At 44.1% G+C, this 25,764-nt stretch overlaps 3 protein-coding genes across 5 annotated transcripts in view; 1 reads left to right on the plus strand and 2 right to left on the minus strand.

Annotated features, from left to right (window-relative positions):
• Window positions 1-5,738: 5,738 nt before the first annotated feature.
• Window positions 5,739-6,596, minus strand: LOC148100231 (uncharacterized). Its single transcript, XM_087848826.1, has one exon. The coding sequence runs from the start codon at window positions 6,594-6,596 to the stop codon at window positions 5,769-5,771; it is 828 nt and encodes a 275-aa protein (XP_087704952.1). The 3' UTR covers window positions 5,739-5,768.
• Window positions 6,597-11,512: 4,916 nt separating this feature from the next.
• On the plus strand, window positions 11,513-16,360 carry selenom (selenoprotein M). 3 transcript variants are annotated; one of them, XM_087849143.1, is made up of 6 exons: window positions 11,513-11,533; window positions 12,404-12,576; window positions 13,308-13,343; window positions 13,522-13,556; window positions 13,643-13,721; window positions 15,737-16,360. In XM_087849143.1, exons 2-6 carry the CDS (start codon window positions 12,481-12,483, stop codon window positions 15,965-15,967), a joined length of 477 nt encoding a protein of 158 aa, XP_087705269.1. In that variant the 5' UTR covers window positions 11,513-11,533; window positions 12,404-12,480; the 3' UTR covers window positions 15,968-16,360. The 3 variants fall into 3 exon arrangements, with proteins under 3 accessions (XP_087705269.1, XP_035763209.1, XP_035763210.1); XM_035907316.2 differs by lacking the exon at window positions 11,513-11,533 and adding an exon at window positions 11,676-11,821; XM_035907317.2 differs by lacking the exon at window positions 11,513-11,533 and adding an exon at window positions 11,690-11,810.
• A 101-nt stretch (window positions 16,361-16,461) lies between these two features.
• Window positions 16,462-25,764, minus strand: part of smtnb (smoothelin b) — a 48,572-nt gene continuing 39,269 nt past the window's right edge. Inside the window, 12 exon segments of the mRNA XM_006789678.3 lie at window positions 16,462-18,058; window positions 18,978-19,021; window positions 19,023-19,155; window positions 20,493-20,644; window positions 20,777-20,903; window positions 20,996-21,172; window positions 21,255-21,327; window positions 21,431-21,493; window positions 21,710-21,889; window positions 22,651-22,683; window positions 22,842-22,917; window positions 23,129-23,308. Of these exon segments, the coding sequence (XP_006789741.2) occupies window positions 17,905-18,058; window positions 18,978-19,021; window positions 19,023-19,155; window positions 20,493-20,644; window positions 20,777-20,903; window positions 20,996-21,172; window positions 21,255-21,327; window positions 21,431-21,493; window positions 21,710-21,889; window positions 22,651-22,683; window positions 22,842-22,917; window positions 23,129-23,308 (1,392 nt within the window). The 3' untranslated portion in view covers window positions 16,462-17,904.

Raw genomic sequence — 25,764 nt, forward strand, 5'->3', positions numbered from 1 at the left:
TCAGGGTGCAAGTTTTTTTTTAAAAAAGAAAAGAAAAGAAAAGAAAGATGGAAAACGTGCATTAGGAACGTCAGATCTATGTATTCTCACTCTATGATGGCGCACTCCTGCTGTCTGGTGGTTACTGTGTTGAAGAGCGTGGGAGAAAATTAGCGAGGCTTGTATGCCTTTAACTTTCAATCAAATAGCAGTGACTGAGTCATTTTAATGCTCTTTATAGTAACAGCTGAACAAACCCCCAGATGTGCTTCTTTCTGTTTGTGGATTTTAGGATTTGGCACAGCCCCCGAGCGCAACAGCGCCATTGCCGGTCAACAGTGGTAGCGCCTATGCTTTGGTGACACTAAGAAAAAGGCAGGGCGGACAGGATTAGAAATGAGTACATCAGAGGGACAGCTCAGGCTGAGGTTTGGAGACACAGTTCAAGAGGCGAGTCTGAGATGACGTGGACATGTGCAGAGGAGGTATAGTGCAGGGGTGTCAAACTCAAATATACAGTGGGCCAAAATTCAAAACTGGATCAAAGTCGCGGGCTAACATTAATATTCATTGGAAAAAAAAAATCTTCCTCCAAATATAACAAGGAATCTTTTCTTATGGACTCAAACAAGTTTTGCTGAAAAACTGAATATGGAACAAGCTTAATACTAAACAATATATATAACTTATATAAACGTATATATAACTTAATATTGCACACATGCAAAATCAAAATTCCAATTAAATAACACATCAGTGGAATTCATTTCTTAAATAAAAAATGCATTTGCAGCCTTCTGAATTAAATTTTTATCATTTTATCATTTATCAAATTTTCATTATATTCTCCCACCTGTCCAGAAAGCTCCTGTTTTCTGCCTTTCTTTTTGCCATTTTGGGATAGGTAGCATGGCAGTATTTGCATGGTTGCTATGACTATGGTCAACAGAGGAGAGGGTGCTAATGGGTCCTGTCATGACTGACGTGGCAAAACACCAACAGAGCATTCTGGGAATTGTAGTATTAGCAGTACATGCACTGTATAATACTGGCAGGCCAGCTCTAATATTAATTTTGTATGGCTTCGCGGGCCAAATGCAATTAGGCTGCGGGCCAAACTTGGCCCGCGGGCCAGAGTTTGACACCTATGGTATAGTGGATATACTGGACACAATTATGCTGAATATGAAGCTGTCAGGCAGGAGGAAAAGAAAGACCTCGGAGAGAGCTCATGGATGTAGTGAAGGAGGACATGCCACAAAGGACACAGGTGTGACAAAGGAGGATGCTAGGGATAGGGTGAGATGGTGGTGACCCCTAAACTCTGTTGCAGGGCATATTATTTAAACCAATTTTTGACAGTCCTCAGATCTCATCTCACTGCTTAGAGACACTAGCTGGAGTTCCATAAATTGCTGCACTGTTCTTCCTCCTCTTAGATGTCTTTTTACACTGTCCATTAACAACAAAAGGCAATAAATGGCCTTCTACGGCTCCTCAGTGGTGAACATGCTCTCCTACAGCCTGGGTGTTGGGTACGCAGGGGCCACCACTGAGAACAGGAAGGCTGTGCAGAGGGGAATTAACACCAACCAAAAAAATCCTTGGCTGCTCTCTGCCACCCCTGGAGGCGATCGCCAGATCTTCCTATCTCAGAAAAACCAGGTCCCACACCTTCACACTCATAAACAGCTTCTTCCCCTGGGCCACTCAGACTGTCAATAAACACTATGCCCCCCACACCCCACCTCTGCCCACCCTCCTCACCAACCTGAGCCATGGTCTGAGAAACCCTGATCACTCAGGCCACTCACACACGGACTGTACTCAGACCAAGTCTTATCTCTGCACTGCTTCCAAGCAACTATTGTTCTCTAATGTGTGCCTTTGTCTTATTGTTGTGTATATTCTGCTTGGTTGTATATATTTCTCCTGTTTGCTGTTTATTCCTGCCATCTACCATTTATATTTTATTCCGGTACAGCATGTACAATGACACAAAAGGACTATACTATTCTAAATAATTTAATTAGGGCAGGTTTCTTAAGTTTCCTTTCTTACTTTTGATTGATGGGTGGGGGCTTTAATATAATAGAACAGGGGAGAAAAGAATGAAAAGCAGGGAGAAAGACGATCAGTAAATAGCCTCAGGCCAGATTCTAACCCAGCATTACCCTAACATTTAGCCTCCTGTCAGACCACAATAGTTTTATTCCATTTCATTCCAATTAGTTTTAAGTCATATGGGTCACCTGCTTTGCCTGATGAACTAAACCATCACCCAGTGTTGCACATTTGTACCTTATGTCACTTATTAAACATGTAATATACTCACTTCCTAGTTATGGGTCAATGATACAGTGATAATGATGCATCTTTGTGTAATGTTTTTTCATTACTTCTAATTATTGTTATTGTATTTACTGCATATAAATATGTCAAAATAAAGACTTGGAACTAGTGCACTCACTGCCATAAATACCAGTTTATTCAAAGAGGGGGGGAAAAACTAATTAATTCTACTTTAGCCTGTGGAAACACCTGAGGGTACCTCATGAGTCTCACTGGTACTTAAAAATGCATGAGTCAAAAACTGAGTGTGTGTTTATGTCTGTGCTGTTTAGGGCCAAGACTTGTTGGGAAAAGCCGTGCACTGTGGTTAGCTTAAAGCTGCTAACAGTACCTACACTAGACCTTCATAACATTACCTGTAACAAACAGTTAATTATTTATCTTAACTTAATGCATGAACATTGATGCATTTTCACATTACTACAGAAAAAAAATATAACATAGTGTGGAGGTAAGCATCGACGACACAGAGCTCTCAGTTCTCACTCCTTCTTTATTCGTCTCCAACATCAACTGCACATATCGCGCCACAAAACACAGGAACACACCTCCTCAACACTGGGTGTGAGTGAAGCCCTCTAGTGGTCCACCACACATGCCCCCCCCCCCCCCCCCCCCCGAACACCCAGCAGAACTAGTCCAGGACCCGGGGCTTAAGCAAACGGCCGGAACGGCTGAACCGGGGGGGTGGGGAACTGACAGAGGGCAACCCAGCCCGGGAGCGAGGCGGGCACTGGCGGTCAGAAAAAGCTGCAGACGACTCGGACTCCATTGATTGTGGGTCACTCCTGGGGGAAAAAACAGAATCCATCAGCCCGGTGGCAGGTGGGCGGCCGCGGCGAGGGGCCTGGGCCGGGACCACCTGATCCTCTTGCATTACATGTGCAGGCTTAAGTCTGTCCACAGAGACAACCTCCTGCCAACCCCCAAAGTCCAAAATGAAATGTTTGTTGCCTGGTTTAAGAACCCTGTATGGCCCGTCATATGGTGGACGCAGCGGAGTCCTATGGGCATCGTGCCTGACGAAAACAAAACGAGCAGAGTCCAACGAACTCGGAACAAAAGTGTCAGGCAGGTAGTGGTGCACAGGACCAGGAACAGGAAATGAGTCTCTTGGGGGGCGAAAAGGCAACAAAGAGGTATCGAAATATGGGGGAGCGCTCTCAGGTAAGAATTCCCCGGAGGGGCTGGCCAAGGACCAGTTCAGCCGGGGAAACCCCGAGGTCTTCTTTAACCGCGGTCGTGCGGTCCACCACAGTCAAAAGGTGCGTGAAATCCTGTGACTGCGGCAAGGGACCAACCAAGTCCACATGAACGTGATCGAAACGCCTACCCGGGACACGGAAAGGTTCGAGGGGTGCCTGTGTGTGCCGGTGGATTTTCGAGCGTTGGCATGGGATACAAACCGCCGCCCATTCTTTCACCATCTTGCGAAGGCCCGGCCAAACGAACCTGGCGCTGACCACCTTGACCGAGGCCCGGACGCCGGGATGAGGGAGGGCAGTGGAAACGTCGCAAAGAAGGTGCGGACCGCTGTCCCACACCAGGGTGTCCTCCAGCACAAGGCCTGTTTTTGTTGACTGAAGGGCAAGGACGTCCGGGTCAGCACGTTGCTCGGCGGCCATGGCAGCGTAGTCGACGCCGACATACACTGGAGAAACCAACACACGTGAGAGACAGTCAGCGACGTGATTGGACTTACCAGCCACATGCTGAATGTCTGTGGTAAACTCTGAAATGGCCGCCAACTGGCGCTGCTGGCGTGAGCTCCATGGGTCAGAGACCTTGGACATCGCAAACGTCAAAGGTTTGTGGTCAACGTACGCAGTAAAGTTGCGACCCTTGAGGAAAAAACGAAAATGCCGTGTCGCGAGGTGCAGGGCCAGCAACTCCCTGTCAAAAACATTGTACTTGCGTTCAGCATCCCGGAGCGTACGACTGAAAAAGGCGAGCAGTTGCCAGAGACCTGAAACCCGCTGTTCCAACACCCCACCCACTGCCACATCGGACGCATCGGTAGTCAATGCGATCTCCGCCGACGGAAGCGGGTGTGCCAGCAGGGCGGCGTCAGCCAGCGCAGACTTGGCTGCGGAAAACGCATGGACGCGTTCCGGCAGCCAGTCAACCGGATCTTTGGCTGTTTTACCTTTTAAGGCAGCATAGAGTGGCTGTAGCAGGTGGGCAGCTCTGGGGAGAAAGCGGTTGTAAAAACTTATCATCCCCAAGAACTCCTGCAACGCTTTAACCGACGTGGGACGCGGAAAAGCCTAAACGGCCTGGACTCTGTCGGGCAACGGAACCACACCTTCAGCGGAAATGCGGTGCCCGAGGAAATCCAGAACCGGCAACCCAAACTGGCACTTGGAAGGGTTGATGATCAGGCCGTGCGCTGCCAAACGCTGGAAAACCTGGCGCAAATCGGACTCATGCTGGCTCGCTGAGCAGCTGGCCACCAATATATCGTCCAGATAAACAAAGACGAACGGCAGCCCACGCAAAACGGAGTCCATCAGCCGCTGAAAGGTCTGGGCGGCACCTTTCAGGCCAAACGGCATGCGCAAAAACTCGAACAAGCCAAAGGGGGTAATGACAGCGGTTTTAGGAACGTCTTCGGCGCGCACGGGAACTTGGTGATACTCCCGCACCAAATCAATTTTAGAAAAAAATCGACGTTCCGGCGAGATTGGCAGAAAAATCCTGAATGTGGGGGATGGGGTAACGGTCATTCTCCGTGGCATTATTTAAACGGCGGAAATCTCCGCATGGCCGCCACCGACCATCCGATTTGGGCACCATGTGAAGCGGAGAGGCCCATGCACTGTTCGAACGCTGTACAATGCCAAGCCGCTCCATGGCTGCAAACTCTTCCCAAGCGACGGACAGTTTCGCGGGGTCGAGGCGGCACGCGCGCGCGAACACCGGGGGCCCAACCGTGGGAATATAATGCTCAACCCCATGCTTCGTTACCGTGCTAGAGAAATTAGGGACAGACAGCGATGGAAACTCTAAAAGCAAACGCTGAAAAGCATCCCCGGAGGTCACTACATTAGCCCGAATCAGGGGCTCGGCGGCCCGAGTAAAACAGGGTAGCGAAGAAAATGAGAGAGCATCAATTAAACGTCTGTTAGCAACATCGACAAGCAGTCCATGAGCACACAGAAAATCAGCACCTAAAATAGGTACAGAGCTAGCGGCAACAACAAAGTTCCACTGGAAATCCCGGCCATGAAAACAAACAGTCACCAACCTTTCCCCAAACGTTTTGATGGGAGAGCCATTAGCTGCAATGAGCTGTGGCCCGCAGTTCGCTGCTAGTCCGTCGGCAGCGCTAGGGGGAAGGAGGCTCTTCTGGGAGCCGGAGTCCACGAGAAAACGTCTCCCGGAGCGCGAGTCCTCTATGAAGAGCAGCCTTTCTGTATTGCCAGCGGTCGCGGCTGCTACGGCGCGCTGGCGGGTCCGTTTCCCTGGGCCGTGAAAGCGCAAGGCGGCAGGCAGCGACGCGCTCTGTCGCCAAAACGCTGATGGTAGAAACAGATGCTCTTTCTGCGGTGCCGGCGTGTAGCAATCCCTGCCGTCAGCAAGGCGACGGATGCTCCGGGGGAGGCAGGTGGAGGCGTGGAAGGTGCCGCCGGCGAGTCCGTAGCCAGGGCATGAACATCAAAAGTGCGGCTAGCCAGGAGAATGCGATCCGCCTCTTCAGCCAGGGAGCGATAATCCTTTGCAGGCAGAAGCGGGGAGTTTGCGAGGACAGCTCTCACGGCGGCCGGTAGTTGGCGGAGGAAGAGGTGGGCGAAGAGAAATCCCCCGTCATCCGGCCCAAGCAACGATAGCATGTTCTCCATGAGCTCGAGCGCGGTACCGCCACCCAAGCCTGACAGGTTGAGGAGCTTTTCGGCTCGTTCAGCGTCAGAGAGGGCATAGCGCCGAAGAAGCAGCTCTTTAAGGGCAGCGTATTTCCCTTGGGTGGGTGGGTCCCGGAGGAGCGTCATCACGCGACGGGTGGCCAGCGGGTCGAGCGAGGCCACCACATGGTGATACTTCGTGTCGTCAGCCGAAATGCCGCGAAGGGCGAACTGAACCTCCATGTGTACGAACCATGACGGGGGGTCATGGAGCCAAAAGTCCGCCAGTTTCAGCGCCACAGCGAACGTAGCTGCAACAGGAGGCGGAGGTCCGGCGGCCGCTGATGCATCCATAGCGGCGTCTGCGTTATCTGCGGCCCGTCGCATGCTCAAGTCAGGGGTCACCAATGTGGAGGTAAGCATCGACGACACAGAGCTCTCAGTTCTCACTCCTTCTTTATACGTCTCCAACATCAACTGCACATATCGCGCCACAAAACACAGGAACACACTTCCTCAACACTGGGTGTGAGTGGAGCCCTCTAGTGGTCCACCACAATAGCATGCACAATCTTTAGTCTAGGACACTCCTTATTCTCAAGAATTCTGCTCAATGTTTACAAGCTGCTACACTGGTCACTTTAAATCACTTAAAGGTCACTTTAAATAATTCAAACTATAAATTGTAAATTGTTATTGATACTTTTACCTCCTAGTCTTAAAGTGTATATTTATTTTCTTACCCTTCTTATATTTATTGTTTGTTTTTCTTTTGCACTGATGTAACCGAACCCTCGTTGTCTCATCTTTCTATATGCCGTACTGTATATAGGGGAAAATGTGCACGTTAGCATATGCTACTTCCGGTGCGGAAACTCCTGTGGGGAGCTTTGTTTCCGGTGTCCTATTCGCGCCTTGTTTACGGTCCAAAACAAGTTAAGCAAATGAATGAATCAAGCGGCGATTTACATTTCTACAGATGTCTTGGGCATTTACCCAATATATCTGTAAATGGTGTTCAGGGACTTGTCGATATTTTTTCCCCAGCACCTCAGAGCAAAAGAGAAAAGGGATTCAAATGTTATATTTCTCAGCTGTTCCTCGTTTATCGCGGGTGTTATGTTCTAAAAATAACCAGCGATAGGTGAAATCAAGTAGCAAATTTTATTTTTTGATGGTGCAAAACGTTTCGTTGACATCGTGGACATACAGCACTGCACTTCAGAGTCACACTGCTAGAGATCGATGCAGCGATTCTGTACTGTACAGGAGAGACGTCACAGAGGAGATCGTCTGCAGCAATCAGGACGCAGGACACAATGTGATGTAAAAAAAAGCATGCAAACTTGCACTAAAAAATCTGCGAAACAGCGAGGTGAAAGGTGAACCGCGTTATAGCAAGGGACCGCTGTAATTTTGAAGGTAAGTCACAACATACCCTTCATACATACTAGTGTATAGAAACCCTTACCAGCAATCATTCATTTTTTGTGTGGCTTTTTTTCACGGTTTGTTAACATGCTGTGTAGGTGTGTACTTGTGTAGCTGATATCGACATAACGGGAAACAACTGGTTTGACTATTCTTCACCTGTAGTTTGAATGCTGAACATTTGCCTATTAAATCATAAGACCAGTCACTATACAGAGATGTGCTTCTGAATGTGGACGATGTGTCTTCTGCATGCAGTAATGCAGTTCTGCTTGTGTTGAGTGATGTAAACAACTGATCGATCTAAACTCTTTAAACGTCAAAATTGATCATTAGATTTTTTATGACACAACAGTAGTGAGTGTTCCCACCTTCTGCTCTTTGTAACGTAACGCAATCTTTCCGTTTTCGAGTTTTCGACATGATTTTGGAGTATATCTTCGCAGTAGTGATTGACTGCAAAGTAAAGCTACCGGAAATGTACAACCCCACATCCGGTCTCAAACCAGGAAGTTAGCATTTTCTCGTGCACAGGGTCCATAAAGTTTATTTTGACTTTGACAACTGATTCAGGACTGTCCCCAGAAATGATGGTCCAAGCATGAAGGGGCACACAGGCTGTGTCCCAATTCAAGGTCTGCACGCTTGAAGTACGCATTTTAAGTGCGATTATGTCACGCGAAGTGTATGGCTCTATCCCAATTCAGGGTCTGCAGCCTTAAAGTACGCAGCCTTAACGGTCCACAAGGGCCGCGTACTCAAAGACCGCTAAGGCCGGAAGTGCGAGGCTTGTAAAATGGGACGGTCTAGCCTCCGTCGCGCTGCCCAGGTTGCCTAGCAACCATGATACTAACAGTAACAGCTGGAAACGTTTCATACAGCTTTGTTTGACAGAAATGAAGGAGAAAATCTTTTGTTCATTTGTTTGTTTGTTTCTACATGAGCTTTGATCATTCTCCGTAAGATTAAGGTGAACTGTGTATATTTTAAAGTAAAGGCTTTAAAACCAAGTTAGTACAAACGTCACTAATGTCACATAACTTTGCCGACATGTGGCATTAAAACAGTAATGTTTTAATGTTCTTCGTTATTAAACATTTGCACATAATAAGTGACATAATATTCAGTACTTACTTAAAGTTTACTCTTCGGGCGCCCCTCATCCGCTGTTTTTTTTTTTTTCCCGGCAAAATTATCCACACCCACCGCAGCGCTATGCATTCTGGGATATGTGGGGCCACGAAGTCTACACCGCCACATCCTTAAAATTCAGGGAAATGAAGGACTTTTTTTTTCTTTTTTTATTGAAAGAAATTTTCATATACAAAACAAGTCAAGGAAACAGACCAGAATTTTAACAATTTACATGATAAAGATGGTGAAGCAAGTCATTATAACTTTACAGGGAGAAAATAAAAGTTTCTAGGGTAAAGTAATAAGGAACATAGACCTTTTGACACAGGCAGGAAAGTTAGAATAGCAAGTATTTTGTGTTTTTACAGTATAGTACAGCAGGTTTTTTTAATTCATATTTGAAATAAGCTTAAGTGACTTAAAATATTGACAAAAGTAATTCAAGAAGACAATAAACATAGGAGGGGCATTCTTCCACTTTCATAAATGAATGAAAAACTTACATAGCACTATTACAAAATTAACAACATCTGAGATTTCAGAATCCAGATTGTCCATAAAGTAAAGAACATCCTTAGATGTGAAGGAAGGTATATTGGAAATTCTGAGTGAAACCCAACAGTGTATTTCAAACCAAAAAGCATTAACATACTGACAAGTGAAAAATAGATGCTCTAGTGCAGCGGTCCCCAACCCCCGGGCCTCGGACCGGTACCGGTCCGTGAGTCGTTTGGTACCGGGCTGCGAGAGTTGAGGCTCAGGTGTGAAATGTATAGTTTTCAGGGTTATTTTGTTATCGTTTTTATCATTAACTCGGTTTTCCTGAGTCTTTTCACGTGTGTTATGAATAAATCTCCTTTTTTTCGGTACCGGTACTAGTTTTATTTTGTTGTATTTATCCGCGACACCCTAAAGGCTGGTCCGTGAAAATATTGTCGGGCATAAACCGGTCCGTGGCGCAAAAAAGGTTGGAGACCGCTGCTCTAGTGTTTCTGGAACGGAAGAATAGAAAGCACAAGAGTCAGCCTCAAAATTAAACCTTTTATACAGGAGTTCTCCAACTGGATAAATGCCGAATATGATTCTGAAGAGTGTTTATTTCATTTTAGGTGCAAGTGGGTATTTTAGGTAAAAAGAAAATGACTTTTCTTTCAACATACTATCAAGATCATGTCTGACATTGACATTGTAGTTGTAGAATACTATTTGCTTAAAAGTATTAGAGATTAACTTATTATTAAATTGTTTGTCCTTTATTGAGGTATTACCTATACCTATAGTTATATGCTACACACCCATAATCCAACAGTGATCTGACCAACCCAGTGTATATGGCCCTCAAAGACTTCCTATCCGTTCCCCAGTCCCTCCCAACTAAACACCTCATTATATTCAACACTTTTTTACACTTGTCCACCACCTTCTGAATATGTGCAGCCCATCTTAACCTTTCATCAAACCACAATCCAAGAAACTTATATTTACTCACCCTTTCTAATTCTTGATCATACAACTTAAGCTTGATGTCTTTACCAACTCTCTTCCTTGTAAAAAACATCACCTTGGTTTTATCAACCGAAAATTTAAAACCCCACTTATAAGACCACTCTTTGACTCTTCTAATTGTTCCCTGCAGTTTCTTCACAATATACTCTATATTTTTCCCTCTCTTCCATATTGTTCCATCATCAGCAAAAAGTGAACATCCCACCCCTGCCTCTATATCATTAAACACTATCATCAAAGAAAATAACATAGGGCTCACTATGCTCCCTTGAGGTGTACCATTTTCTACCAAAAACCTTTCAGAAAAAACCTTCCCAATCCTCACTTGAATATGTCGCCCCTTTAAAAAATCCATTATCCACCCGTACATCCTCCCCCTAATACCCAATTTACAGAGTTTAATTAGTAGGCCATCTCTCCACATCATATCATAGGCCTTTTCTATATCAAAAAACACCGCATTTACACTCTCACTGTTTGTTTGTGCTTTTTGAACTTCATGTTCCAAACATAAAACTGGATCCATAGTATTCCTCCCTCTTCTAAACCCACTTTGATATTTAGAGATAAATCCTCTTGTTTCCAAATAGTACGTCAATCTTTCAGTTATCATACGCTCCATCACTTTACAAACGTGCGATGTTAACGCTATAGGTCTAAAATTTCCTGGATTTGTGACATCCTTTCCAGGTTTCCGTATGGGTACCACCACAGCTTCCTTCCAGCTTTGCGGCAGTTTCCCACCCTCCCAAACTCTGTTAAACAACCCTAACAAAAGATCTTTAGCTGACTCACTGAGTTGGTTTAACATGGTATAGCATACCTGATCTTTTCCCGGTGCTGATAATTTAGATATTTGAGCATTCAGTACCTTTGAGGTTTTTCTGAAGAGTATTTTGGACTTTTCATTGTTTTGAATTGTTGCAATAAAAACATATTTTCATAAAGCAGGTATATTTGTTCACTCCCATACTGTTAAGGGTATTAGAAACATGAAGAGTATGCTGTTAAAGTTTCTTTAGAACAGATTTAAAAAACAAATCTGATTAATTTGCGATTAATCTTGAGTTAACTATTGATAAGTATGCGATTAATCGCGACTAAACATAACATTTGTCCCAGTGTTGTGACTGACTTATCTGTCACTGGTGACACCAGTGAAGTCTATTTATGAACGAGTTTCACACAAATGAGCTTCACTTGACACGTAAGAAGTCTCAGCACAGCAGTCCTGAAAGGGACGTCCTGAAAACAAAGAAGCTGATCAACAGCACAGTGAGTTCAGGGAGGTAAGCTGTGAAGTTGTAGTTTACCTCATTGATGTTGGCGCAACTTATTTCCACGGTTTTTTCAAGTGAGAATGTAAACCTGACACCCTTCTTAACTCAAGGGGAGGTCCTCCTCCTTCCTGTTGTTTCAACTAATGGGTTACATACCGTCAACTGCTTTAACCCCGGAAACAGAGCAGTGCAAACACAGCAAACAGCTCCAGTTTTTCTTCTTTCCAGAAATGTTTATATAGGAAGATTTATCCTTTATATTTAAACAGGAGAACAGCGAAAGAAGGTAAAATACAAGTAAGTTGGATTTATTTCATATTCGGATCTAATATTTCTTGAGCTCAGCGCTCACCGGTCACTGTGAGAACTTTTGTAGTGCGGGAATCAGACACCTGACAACTTGGTAAATATCACATTTCCTTCACGGGACTCTGAGTTTTTCAACCACAATCCTTTACAACAATCGATCTTCTTTAATCCTCCTAAATCCAAGATTACACAGGCTAAATAACTTTGCATAGTTCACCCTCAGGATCAGTCTACCATATAATCCAGTGCATTTAGGAATTTTAAATTATGCTGTTATTAATGTAACACGGCGCATGTGTCACTTTGCACAAAAGGGCATACAAAAAAAAGAAGAGCACGCAGATAATAACAGAGCTCTTTCCGTTGTCCATCTCTACAATTACACCGCCTGTGACAGCCTATAGAGCGCACATGAAATCCATAGGGTTCATTTCTTTTAAGGAAGCCCGGGATAACCAATGAGCGCGCTATCCACGCCTCCTCCTCTCTCCGCCACAAAAATATTTGACGTGGCAAAAGGTCCGGACGTGACATAGCTGCTCATCATCTCTCCTCCCTCCTCTTCCATAGCTCGGTTACCTTCAATCATCTGCAGGTACTGGTCCCGGTGAAGAGCGAGTGCGGCTCCTCGATCTGAAGCAGGAGAAATGTGGCTGATCGTGTTGGCCAGTTTACTTCACTGCGCCTCGGCTTATGATGTGGATCTGAAGAAGCTGGAGGGGCTGGCAAGAGCGAGGGTGGAGGTAACATAAGGCTTTATTTTTTCATAATTCTCCCCATAAAGAAGAACACGGGAATAATCGTGTCAGGGCCAATTATCAGATTCGTTTAAACGTGTGAATGGGTGCCCTGCTTTTAAACATTTTTGGATTGGGCGCATGCGTGAGCAGGACAGATGTGTACTAAGCTGAATGGATGCCTCCGTGCCTGAATGGCATGCGATCTAGTGAAGAACACGGTCTCTAATTCGCATTGTTACTATTTTAGTAACCCTAAAATCGTCATCACAAAGTGACTTGGTGGAAGCTTAAAAGGGGGGCACAGGGTGTGTAACAGGCGGTCCTGCACAAAGACTGAAACTCTACACCTTTTTCTTTTGAGATCTGTGCAGTTTCCCCCAGGGTGTCACCCAGTCACCTACTTGCCAGCATCACTGAAGCAAATCATGATCTGTTGTTATTGTAGTGTTAGTCACGCCTTATACCTGAGGCTCAGATATCAGCAAAAATAGGTCGGGTAGCCTTCCCTGGGGCCGTACTAAGCGTTCTTCAAAGTAAAAGCTTGCAGTGATACCAGTACATAAATATTTTTTTTCTGATTAGGGATCATAACCACCAAAAATGTATAAAGATGCATTACAGTTGCAGATGACGTGTTCAGTAATCATGTTTCCAGTTCTTGTAAAGCCCCATTTCTGAAACACGAGGTCTGCATGTAACTTTTTCTTGTTTCTTGTGTTGTTGTCTTTCCTCAGACGTGTGGTGGATGACAGCTGAACAGGCTCAGAGAGGCAAGTTTCCCTGTTATGTGAACAAAAGTGACAAAACACTGAGAGCCAGCCTTACTCCTGCCAAGAAGTTTTTTCTCTCTGAGGAACATTTTAGTTTAGAGTTTCACATAATCCCTGACAGATTTGCCACTGAAACCCAAACTGAGTGGAAAACACTAATCCAAACCTCTGTCTGCAGGTCAAAGCCTTTGTGATCCAGGATATTCCTCTTTAGTATCCTTTCACTGAAGTGCACTGTTACTCTTTAGAAATATCTGCTCATAAACTGCACGCTGTTTAATCCCTGAGCACCACCTCAGCCATAACCTGGTGATGAAGCACATTCCTGGCGCAGACCCTGAGCTTGTCCTCCTGAACCATTATTATGAAGAGCTGGACGTAAGTGTGTGTTGTGCCTTTCTTTTATTTTACTTTTGTAAATTGTATTTGTTGTTTACTCGCAGCAAATATGACACTCGTTTGTGCTGAATGTCAGAATCAGTTTAACAACTGAAGTAAAGCATCTCACCACAAACCACCAACACTTGACATCATTACTCGAAGAGATTACAGCTGAAATGATGACAAACAGGTGTCCTGTGACCGCTGAGCAGGCTCTGAGCTTTTCCCGTCTTTTGGATTAAAATAACTTCAGAAGGAAACAAGAAATCTGCAGAGCACAGCTCATTCTACAGATATATCCCACTTTGATATGACAAGAATTTACTTCTAACATTTAAACTTGAACTAAATTATTACTTAACTGACTATCTAGTTACAAAAATGACAGCCTTTTTCCCCCATATTTCCTCAAAGCCTGGTTGTGCCGTGATTTTTATTTTATTTTTTTTCTCAACAGTGTTTCCTTACTCCTTCTGCAAGCCTCCAGCCGTTTTAATGAATATTATTTCCTCAGGCTCTTCAGCCACATAGTCGGTTATAATAATCGTGCAACAAATCAGCAGATTGTCTTATTAATTTCATACAGTTAAAAGTAAGTAACCCTTCATATGTTAAGCCTTAAGTGTAACAAAATTCAATGGCTGTGAAATTATTTGGTCAAATATGACACGTTTTATTTTATGTGACAAAAAAACAGTGACGCAGTGAACCATCTGCTGAGATATAAGACACCCAAATTAGACGTACTTGATAAAAAGATTGATAATGATACAGAACAGTTAGAATTTGCATAAAATACTAAAATTTTACTCCAGAAACAAAACCTTTGAACAACTTGTAATGTTTTTGTGTAATTGGGAGTCACTAGTGTTGCCAAGAGCTTTTACTCATGAAGGTTACATCAATGCTTTTTAAAAATAGCTGCTACTGAACCACATGCTGTCAGTCACCTCATATTCATTCAGTTCTGTCATTTAATCAATTTATTTATGTTGCACTTCCCTAAAAGTAAAGTGAGAAACACCAGTGACTTTAACTAAAAGCTTCAAATTATTAAATAAGAGAGGAATTCAGATAAACCACTTACCACAAGCAATTCAAAACAATAGACTTTTCTCATGCAGTTACACAAGTTGAGCTTTGTTGTGTCATGTTTATAATATATGTGATAGTCCTATTATGGCATTTTAAATGGTAAAAAGCATATTTTTGTGGTCAAAATACAACATTGAATCACTGTACTTGACTGTGGGGATGAGCATTTTTGGGGTGGTCGAACTTATTTATCACTTAACAAACAAAAAAAAATAAAATTGTTGAATTGAATATTCGAGAAGATGTAATAGTTCGGATAACGTTTTATTTGAACGTGGAAATAAATTGTAACCCTAAAGTGTTTTTTAAGTGTAATATTTTTGTAAATGCCGGGAGCATTTCCGTGAAATGACTCGCAGATCACTTTGTTTGATCTGAGGCTTCTTTTAAATTTTAAAGTACTCTTATGATTTAATCAGATTTTTCTCCTTTTTACTTTCCCTGTTATATAGCCTTATTTTTTCTTAACTCCTGTATTTGTTGCCGTGGTTGTGGTTAACAGCCTTTATCGCATTATTTTTTGCACCTGTTGTTCCTTCCTGTGACGTCTTGTATGTTTGCATTGTGAATCAGCCTCCACTAGAAAGCTCTTTGGGCCAGTTCCCATGCTTTTAAATGGGTTGTATAAATACAAATGTCTGTTATGACATTAAAAAGAGCAGCACATTGGCCAGAAAACTGTAACAAGGATCCAAAAGAAATGTAAAATGTTTCAGAGCTTTGTAGTTTGATCATCACGAGTGATCTTTTCACACGACACATAATTCATTTGTGCAGGTTTAATGTTTTTTCAGGTTTCTTTAAACCCATCAATGTTCAGCTCAGCTTTACTGCACTATTAGTTTATCACAGATCAGTGTCTTTTGTTTAGCTCACAGTTTAATGGTCCTTTTATAACAAGTGCGTTTTCTCCGCAGCGCGTCGCCCTGTCTGACATGACCCGCTCTGAGATAAACGAGCTGTTGGGGAAACTGGGTTTCTACAAGAAGGCTCAGGCCGAGGCCGAGGTGCCGGAGGAGTTCCGCTTCTCTCCTGCCAAAGACAGCCCGTTCAAAAATGAGCCTGCCTACCAGCCTTCTGCTTCATCTATAGCCACAGAGGGTGGCTCCTCAGAGCCCAGCACAGAAGTCAAACACACTGACCTGTAAGAGTAGACATCAGCAGTAACAGTACCCCTCTAGCTCCCTTAGCTGCTCCACAACCAGCTGATTATCACAGGTGACAGAAATGTTTGTAATTTTAGAGCCAAGCAGATTACAGATGAGCCCATCAGCAGGCCTTTGTAGACGCTCCAGTCTGAATTTGCACTTTTTTTTTTTTACGCCACTGTCCATTGTGTTGTCATCTGTGGTAATGATCTTTGCCTCATTTGAGCTCTTTTGTGTGTCTGTGATTGCCTCTGACCTACTGTGAAACTAAATGAAGCCTCAGGCTGAAAATCGTCTGACTGGCCTGGGGTTGATGCTGCATGTTCTGGTGGGTTGGGCTGATGCGCACAAAAAGACTCAAGTGCATGGAAAGTAAACCATTTTTAAAAAGAAGTGTGCTGTGGCTCTTGTTGTGCTGAGTGTTTGTGTGCAGATATCCCACGCTGCTGGGACCATGGATAGTCTTCAAAGCAATAATCCCACACAAACACACGTTTGTTTCTCAAATTGGTTTATTTCACATTTAACTGTGGTGCACAGAAAAATGAAATAATGTGTTTTAGCTCTCATATATATACACACACGCGCATACAATACTCCACTGCTTCATGAAAGTTTTTTTTTGTCAGCAGCAGATAGTTCTCAAATAATCTCTCAAATCTAAGAAATAAGCTTATTTAAAATCAACTCTGAAACCAAATTTTCTTCTCGTAGAAACCCAAATTTTTTACAAGTGAAATAAAATATTCATTTAAAAAAAATTTTTGTCCCGTTTCCTCTTAGCTACATTTAGTTAAATATACAGTTGGCTGGTTATCAGTCATGAATCCTCATGTTTGTACTGAAAGCCGGCTTTCACACAAGAAAATATAACATTGTGGCATCTTAAGCTTATCGACAAAACCTTTTAAAAGCACGATGTACACACCAGCATTAACCGTATTAAAAACTACTCAAGCATAAATAAGGAGCCCTCAAACAAAGCTGTGTGAGAATGTGTGTGGCAGGGCAATGCAGCGGTGGTGGGAGGTGTGTGTGTGCTGTCCACCAAACAGCCAGTAATGACACAAATCAGCTGAATGACTTCTTTGTACCGAAATACAAAAAAATCCAAACCTCGGTTTAACAGCTAGCACCTTTCGTCCATACTTATATGATGGTGATGATGATGATGGTGGTGGTGTGGTCATACAGGATGGATCAAATGTCCAGTAAATGTCCTCAGTAGCTGTTTGGACTTCAGAAAAGTGAGATTACAGCAACGATGTTGAATCCACTTGAATAACAAAGGCAGAAAATCCCTGTGCTCATGTAATAAGAATCCTTATACTCATCAATTACATCAAAATGAAAATAACTTAATTAAAACACTTCAAGCAACATGAGTTTGGTTAAAAAAAGAAAAGTAAAAGTACCAAAATTGAATAGAAATAATAAGTTTTTTCTTTTTCAGTGAGATTACTGAGAGAAGTGCAAACACATTACAGTACTTACAAAAGTGTAGCAGAGAAAAACGCATGTACAAATACTTTAAAAACTGCAAATACTAGAAAACTATTTTTCTTTTTTCCCTCTTGAGCCGTTTCTCAGTACAACAGCAATGTGATCAAACTACTGCCTGTTGAATATTACTCTGAGTTTTTTAAAACAAAGGGGTCTTTTTAAGAATCATGCTGCTGCTAATCTCTTACTGGAGAACGGTAGACTTTTGTGTCGACAGTGTGTGTGTGTCCAGAATAAGCAACACACATTATCACTGCCGGAAGACATTTTAAGCTGATTTTAACTGATACATACACACGCACACACGCTTACAATCCCCAAGCCGACCATCAGAGATGTGCAACTGTTTGACCCAGCCTGTTGTCAGAGTGGAGGCCATCATCAGGTGAAGGTTAAGGGGGGGGGGAGAGGGAGAGAGAGAGCCCGAAAACAGGTCAGAGGTCACAGGGCCGACCCATGGACATCTCATATCTGCGCAGGTGGTTGACCAGAGACTGCACGTAGGTGAAGACGCATTTGGAGTCTGGTTTGTTACCCATGATCATCATGTCTTCCACCTCCAGCAAAGGCATGCAGTTGGCGTGGGTCCTGAGGAACAGGCGTACAGGACAGCGTGCATGAGAAAGCAGAACAGACAGAAGACCAGCTGGGAAGGAGAAATCATCATGTTCACTACAAGTTTTTTTTTTTCTTTTTCAAATAGATGATTCTTTATCTATGAATATAGTATAAATGGCCACGGAGGAGGTCTTTAACAGTAGGAAAAGCTGCAAAAACGTTGCTGCTCTTCACATTTTCCAAAGCTGTTTAGTGTGCTAGAGTCTTTGGCACATTTGCTCTAAACCATTATGGACCCTTTAAAAGCTCTGTATAAATAAACTTGGGTAATGTTGGGCATTTCAATAAACAGTTTTAAGAACTGAGACCTCCAGTGTGAGCTATGCAGAGTGTAACCACAAGGTGGCAACATCTCCTCACTCTAACCCCCCTGAGAAGTCCCACAAAGAGAAAAAGCACATAAAAACAGCAGATGGGCCGATGAGATAATAAACGTCAACAACATAACATTTTTTCAGTAATTTCAGGAACTGTGGACATAAATCATTCTGCACTTTATTTCTATTAGAGTATCTTTACAAGGCTTGACAAGCCAAGTGCATAAACACCTGTAACCTTACACTTGATAAAAACTCGGTGCACAAAGCAGGCTTCATCCTTCTCTGTTTTTTTTCTTAACTCTGTTTGAAACGTTGTGATCCGGCAGTTCCTTTTAAAGCACTGATCTGCAGATGGTCCTGGCCCTCTGCCTGAGCCATAGTCTCAGAATACAGATACACACATGATATCACACACACACCATGTTTGGTACTTTGGAGCTTCAGATTAACATGAAGCATCAAATATCCAAAAGAAGCCAATAAAGGAGTTTTTCCATGTTTTACATTTTAAGTCTGTCGGGAACCACACAGTGTGTGCGGTTCCCTCACAAGCTCGTCCCCTCTCTCACCATAGGCTCAGTTTTAGCTGCGGTGCAACTCTAGGAGGAATTTTTGGTTTTAACCAGGCCCTTCGTCACCAGACCCCTGTAGAACTCCTGCAGGTACGTGTACACACACTTCCAATCTGGCTCACGCATCTTCACCATGTCGTCCACATCCAGCAGCTGGGGACAGTCCACTAGTTTCCTGCGCCCCCGGCCAGCGGGGGAAGGGGGTAGAGGAAGGGAATAGGGAGAGGAAGGAAAAAGACCCAAAAAGACAGAAACAACGTGGAGAGAACAGGAAAGACAACAGGCAAAGGACAGATAAAAAGACACAGAAGGAACGGGACGGAGAGAGTAGACAAAGAGATGGAGAGTGTGGGAAAATGAGGAAGTGGGAGTGGAAAAAAAAAACAGAAAGCAGTGAGCAGCCAGTGAAAAACAAAAACAGAAGGAGTGAGAAAGAACACAAAGAAAAAACAATCACATTACATTCTGTGTTCACAAATATATCCATGAGCTGACATGCTTCATGAACATCTCAGTACATACAGTGTGTGACAAAAACACGTACGCACACACACAAAGGCGAAACAAAATGTCAAATGAGCGCCAGGCGATGCTCATTTAGCCTTTTTGTTTGCTGTTGTTTTTTTCTGTGCACTGAGACGAGGACATTTTTGTTGTTGTTGTTGTTTTTTTAACCATAATCAATGTGAAATACGAGACACGATGAAAAAAACAACGTGGATTCTGCAAAAAACACAGTTACAACGACAGAGTGACTAACAAAAACAACCACACTGGTGCACAGTATAGTGTGTGTTTGAGTGCGTATCAAGAATCCAGATAGTAAACATAAACTATTGGCGGGGATTTGGAGTGCCCGGGTAGGTGAGTGATGGTGCAACACAAAGGTGAGAAGATCTGGGGGAGTGGGTGGGGCTGTGGCTGAGTGACAGGACAGCGCTGAGTACGATTCACTACTCGAGATATCTCAGCGTTACATTATCCTGGTAGGAGCACGTGAAGATGCACACACAGCTGGGTGGGGGTACCAAAAGTGAAGACTGGTGGCATAAAAGAGGATTTTGAAAATGAAAAGAACAAGGAGAGGAAAGAGTTTTAGACTAAAATAAAGGGACATGACTCAAGGCACAGAGGCGAGCTTAGAAGTTTTGTTTTTGTTTTTTTTTAACCTGTTTGCTGTTTGGAGTGGGATTGCCCGTGGGGATCTGGTTTGGAGGAGATTGGGGTGTCAGAGTGGTTACTCATAGCAGAGGAGAGAGTGGAGGTTTAGAGGCAGAGGTATTAGAGTAGTAATGGGCTCAGTCATGAGTGGGGTTTTGATAAACCTGGGAGAAAGGGGGAAAGCAGGACATCGGTCGAGAAGTTTTCCCATACCGCTGGTCTGCAAATGCCGGCAGCGAATCAAACTGGCTCATCACTTCTACACCTATAGGCCTAACACAGTAGTTCTTCCATTGTTTTCCTACAGTCACTGCAAATGTTAGGAAGAACCTGTCTTCAGCGTGTACTCACTCTGCAGCGCTAAAGGCCACCTCAAAGTTTTGCCTGCGGTTGCTCGGGCTCAGGGAGTTGTAGTCAAAGGCTTCGGGGAAGAAATTGTGCACCAGGGCACAGAACGCCATGCCGTCACTCCAGCTGGATGAAAAATTCTGAATATCCACATGCTGACGAAGGAAAAGAAACAAAAGAGATACGCAGACGGGGATGGATAAGCAGTGGAAACTTTCCCAAAGTATCATCTCAGCTTAGGTTCAAGATTAAAAATGAGCACTTAGCGTGGAGGATCGCTGGCTCACCTCATATGAGCGGGTCTTGGCACGACACCAGTCGAGTAGCATCTGCTTGATGGAGTTTGCATTGGGTACGCCAAAGCTGGTGGAGCGCTGGACTATGTTTACCTTGGCCACCGCCTGATTTCCAGGGCTAAAAGAAAAGTCGGTTTTGTGTTAATATTTACATGCCTCCATCTGCTCCTTTTCTTTCTTTGGTAGCACTACCTTTCTGTTTATTCTTACCCGCCTCCCTCCTTCTCCAGCTTCTCTATCATGGCTTTGCGGGCCTGCATGGCCGATGTCTTCGGCAGCGTCTGAGCCCTCATCAGCTCCTTGCGCCTCTCCGCCTGCCTTCGCTCGATGGCGGCCAACCCGCCGCTGCCGCTTCGCGACGACGCGTCGTCCTCGCGGTCGAACACACTGAGCGCAGGAGTTTAATTTGAGAGAGTGCACAGATATTTAAATCTGCTGTAGTTAACAGTACAAATGCCTCGTGACCAACCTTCCTATTTTTTTGCTCGTGTTAGTGGAGGTGGAAGAGGTGAAGCTGAATGATTTTGACTGGACTGTCCCTCCTAGAACGACAATCACACAGACACATTAATGAGAAGATTAAGAAAAAAAAATGCAATGCACTCGAGTTAATGTGTTTTTGTAAATCCAGCAAGCAAAACTCACTGTCTGTTTTCTGCACATAACTGGACTCGACAATAGTACTGCGTGTTGATTTGCTCCCATCATCTGAAAACACACAAAAACTTTTTTAAATCAACCATTCTTTATAAAATTCTTCCCATCTCTGTCTTTATAATCAATTTTTTTGCATTGTTTTGATGCAACACAATTTTACTCTTTTTACTTTCAAGCTAATGTCTTTGTTTTGAATGTTTATAGATTGGTTTTATTGTTTTGGTTTTACTTCAGTTAAATGCTGGTTCAAGAAAGATTAGAGACTACCAGACTGAGCAAAGCGGTTCGTTTTGGTGATTTGGCCGACGGCTGACCCATCTGCCGACTTCTCCACCTTGCTCGTGACCACCTCTCCCGCTCCGACCCCGGCACGACCTTTCTGCACCCGGTCGTCTCTCTGCTGCCGGAGCTCCTGCAAGCGGGTTTCGCGCTCCTTTTCTCTCTGGTCTGGAGGAGAGGAGAGGAGACGGGAATGGTAGAGAGATGATGTCAGTGGAAAAAGAGGAGGAGGAGAAGGAGGACAAGAGGTCCTAAAGCTGACAGCACCTCATCTGACTGCCACAAATTTGGATTAAGTGAGGCCTTCCAGATTTGAGGCAATATGTTTCAGAATTCTTTCCACGGGACTGTGAGGGTTTCTGAGCACACAAACACCCACAGGTGGGAGTCTTAACAGGCAAGCCAAAGCTGTCAAATAAGATGTTCTGCGCAAACACCACAGACCACAGAGAGCAAATACACACCGCGATGTCAAAAACGCTGGTACCCGCACTGATGGCTGTAGTTTTTCTCAGAAAACACGCATGCATTTACACATACTGCACAGTATTAATGATTTACTAACTTAAATTGTGTCTAATATCTAGATCACCGAGGCCCTCTTGGACCCTTTGCATGCTCATTTCCACTGAATCCACTGACGCATCCACTCTAAATCTGAGCTCACCATTAGCAGGTGCCTAATGAAACGTGGTGAGTGCCCGCAGAAAAACAGATCTTAACTGTTGTAGGGTGAGTGTTTAACACATTAAAAAAACCAAAAACAAAACACAGGATGCATGCACGATACCAAAAAATGTCATAATATCCTCCATCACAAACCACATCTAAGATTGTTGCAGTCTCACAATGACAGGGTGTGTGCACACAAAAAGGCAAACACAGGCAAGTATAAATTGTTATTGCACACTGCACACCACCTGTCCTACCCATTTCCTCTTGAGTACATCCCAGCATGGCCTCTGAGGGCAGAATTAAAGGCAATTACGTGTCAAGATAAGGTATAAACAATAACAAAAAAGTAGATGAAAATTAGAAATCATCAGGCCTGACTGCTTTTAAATATCTAAAAAGAAAGCCTTCATGCAGTTTGGAGTAACAGTAAGATGCATGGTGTTACCTCTCTTTCTTTTACGGAGGTCTCTCATGGCTGCGCGGATCAGCTTCCTCTCCTCAAAGTCTTTTGACTCATCGAGCTGTGAAAGAGGGGATGGAAACATGAGGGGTCATTCTATGCAAATTCGCCCAATCGGTACTTTCTATGCTACAAATCTGCACACACACAATGCAGAGCTGTGACAAGGTTTAGTGTCAATGCACAAACTTTCCACATGCCTGAATCAAAACACCACTTTTATCGAAATAATAACTTAAATCATTGAGAATTATGGCTCCGGAGTGACGTACCATTTTGTCGAGGAGCTCTTCATCCTCGATCGCAGCCAGCTTTTCAGCCGTTAGTTTCCCGGAGAATTCAGCAGGTTTGGTCTGAGCGCCAGAGCCATTGGGAATGACTGGGACGTGACGCTGGACAGACGAGACAGCTGAAAACACTGGCTCAGAAGCGACGACGGGCCCTGTCTCCATCTGCGCGCAAAACGAACACAGTAACACAACACAGAGCGTGAACAGGAGCACATTTATTATCATAGACTGCAAAGAAAACCGTGACCTTAGTTGGAAATCAGTGAGCTACTGGAAGGACACCAGAGCCAGAACCAAAATGAAGGAGGGTAAAAAAGAAAACTTATTTGAAAGTGGCTGACATTTAAGATGTAATCAGAACAAGCCGAGGGCTGCTCTAACACATCGCAGGGACAGTACGTCCGACACTTCCTGTCCAGTAATAACTTCCTTGTCTCTAGGCCAGCTCCAGCGGGATGATCTGCGAGGGAGTGACAATAAGCACACGAGGCTAAAAGAAACCCTGCCAAGTTACTGTTCACTAGTTTATGGAGTGCTGCTGACACATGGATTTTTCTTAATCATACAACACTGCTGCCAACCCCAGAGTTTATGTGACAGATGCAATACTTTACTCTCACTGTAAAATAGGGACAACGAATTACTATATAAAAAAGTCCAGAGGAAAAATATCTCCTAAGGGCTGAGGAGCAGAGCTGAGGAACGTGGGAATGTGTTGCATTATTGAGAGTTACCATGAATCCTATAGAAAATTCCTTTTACATGTTTATATGGTGCTGAATGCCTGTGGCAGACTATATGTTCTAGCTGTGGCCTCAATGCTTTTGCTGTAAACGACTCTGGGTCCAGATATAGCTCAGGCAGCTGGTCCCATCTGTATCCACAGCCGCCGAGACCTGCCCACTGAAGTCCCCCGGCCAAACCAGGTCTCAGCAGGGAGGGACAATGCCCAGCTCAGCCACAGAACTGGGTGATCAAAGGTGGCCCCTGGTTTTCAACTCTTTTCTGGACACAGAGTTCTGACCCATGGGACAGGCTGGACTGAGAGGCCCGCGACCGATGAAGAATGTTCTGGGAGGCAATGCAGCCAGACAAGGTCTCTGAGTCAGGCCACAGGGGGAATGCACACGGGGTGAGAAGCTCCCCGATAACCTTTGTGGTCGAGTCATGTATAACTAAGCCTAAGTGTACCTATAAACATCCAAGTTATTGTGGAATTTAAAAAAAGCCTGTTTTGATAGGTTTTTTTTTCTGTGATGGGAGACTGCTTTGACCAGTTCCAGGTGAAAAAGTATAAATAGAAAAAATGCCAAAACAAGCTGAAACTGGGCAAAGACATACAGAAACATGATCAGATAAGATCACCCCTCATTATCACATCGGTCTGCTGGAAGGATTACCACTTAATGGAAACCAGTCACCTTGACTTAAAGTAGTTGATTGGCGGTCCCAGCTGCCTCCACAAGATTAGACTCTGCATGGTTCAATAACTGAATCTCATGCTGCAAATTTACAATATCCCTGGAAATGTTACAAGTGCACACACAGAGGGTATGTTACACAGTAGCAAAAGCAAACAAGCCTCAAGATGAGGACCACATCTAATCAGAGCCTTTCAGTCTTTTCTAACCTGACGTCTTGATACTAGGCTCTTTTCTGAAAAACATGAATGTACATGCCACGCGCTGTGCCACTTGAGTTAAAAACGCCTTCAGTGGCTTTGCGGGACCTGCTTTCCTTCCCTGCATTTTCTTTCTAACTCGAGATTGCAACTTTATAAATGAGAAGGAAAAAAAAGCAGAAGAAAGACTTCAAACGTTCAATTCTATCTTCATGTGCCTGCCAAAGTGAGCACGGCACACAATCTGCAGATGGCAAACTAAAAGGCTGCTGCTAAATGTAATCATCCTTCCCTCCGCCGGGAAGTGCATCCACTCAACAGAACACTTGCAGGCATCCATGAATGCGAACCAGGACACAATTAGAGACGCATGGTGTTACAGCACAGGAATGCCTCTGTGACAGACTGCGGTGGAGTCCTTCACATAAACACAATCTGTCAGAACTCTGTGGCAGCTGAGACGGTCAGCTGAGACGGTCAAGCTTACTGAGAGATTTGAAAGAGGTGGCCAGAGAGAGTATGTGGTTTGAACACGGGATCGCTGCTGCGGCACATAAAATTAATGGTCTGCTGATCCGCAGGTATTGGCAACACTGGCACAAAAAGACAGTCCCATTCTTCAAGTGGCTTATCTGAACTAAAGGGATCATGATCAGAATCATTAACAGAGCAGTACCGTGCTGTTGCAAAGAGAAATGTTTGCCATCAGAGAGGGAGCAGAGAGGGAGCGGCACGTAGCAAAGGTTGGCGGGTGAGGGGCCGGTGAAGGTGCGTTTGTCCTGGGAGACACAGAGACTGAGTGCTGGATGGGCGTTAGAGGCTCCTGGGGTACACTTAACTGACTATGCAGGAGACGGTGTGCTTGGGTTTCCTGAGGTGCACTGGAAAGAGAGTGTTGGGGAGTGCAGCTGGAAGCATCCTGGAGTTTTTCAGACCCAGTCTCCTGCATGCAGGATGGAGCACCACCGGATGAAGTTTTGCTTTTATTAGAAATTAA

The sequence above is a fragment of the Neolamprologus brichardi genome, chromosome 12 (genome assembly GCF_056152115.1).
Source record: "Neolamprologus brichardi isolate AB-2024 chromosome 12, ASM5615211v1, whole genome shotgun sequence".
In the NCBI taxonomy this organism is placed as follows: Eukaryota; Metazoa; Chordata; class Actinopteri; order Cichliformes; family Cichlidae; genus Neolamprologus; species Neolamprologus brichardi.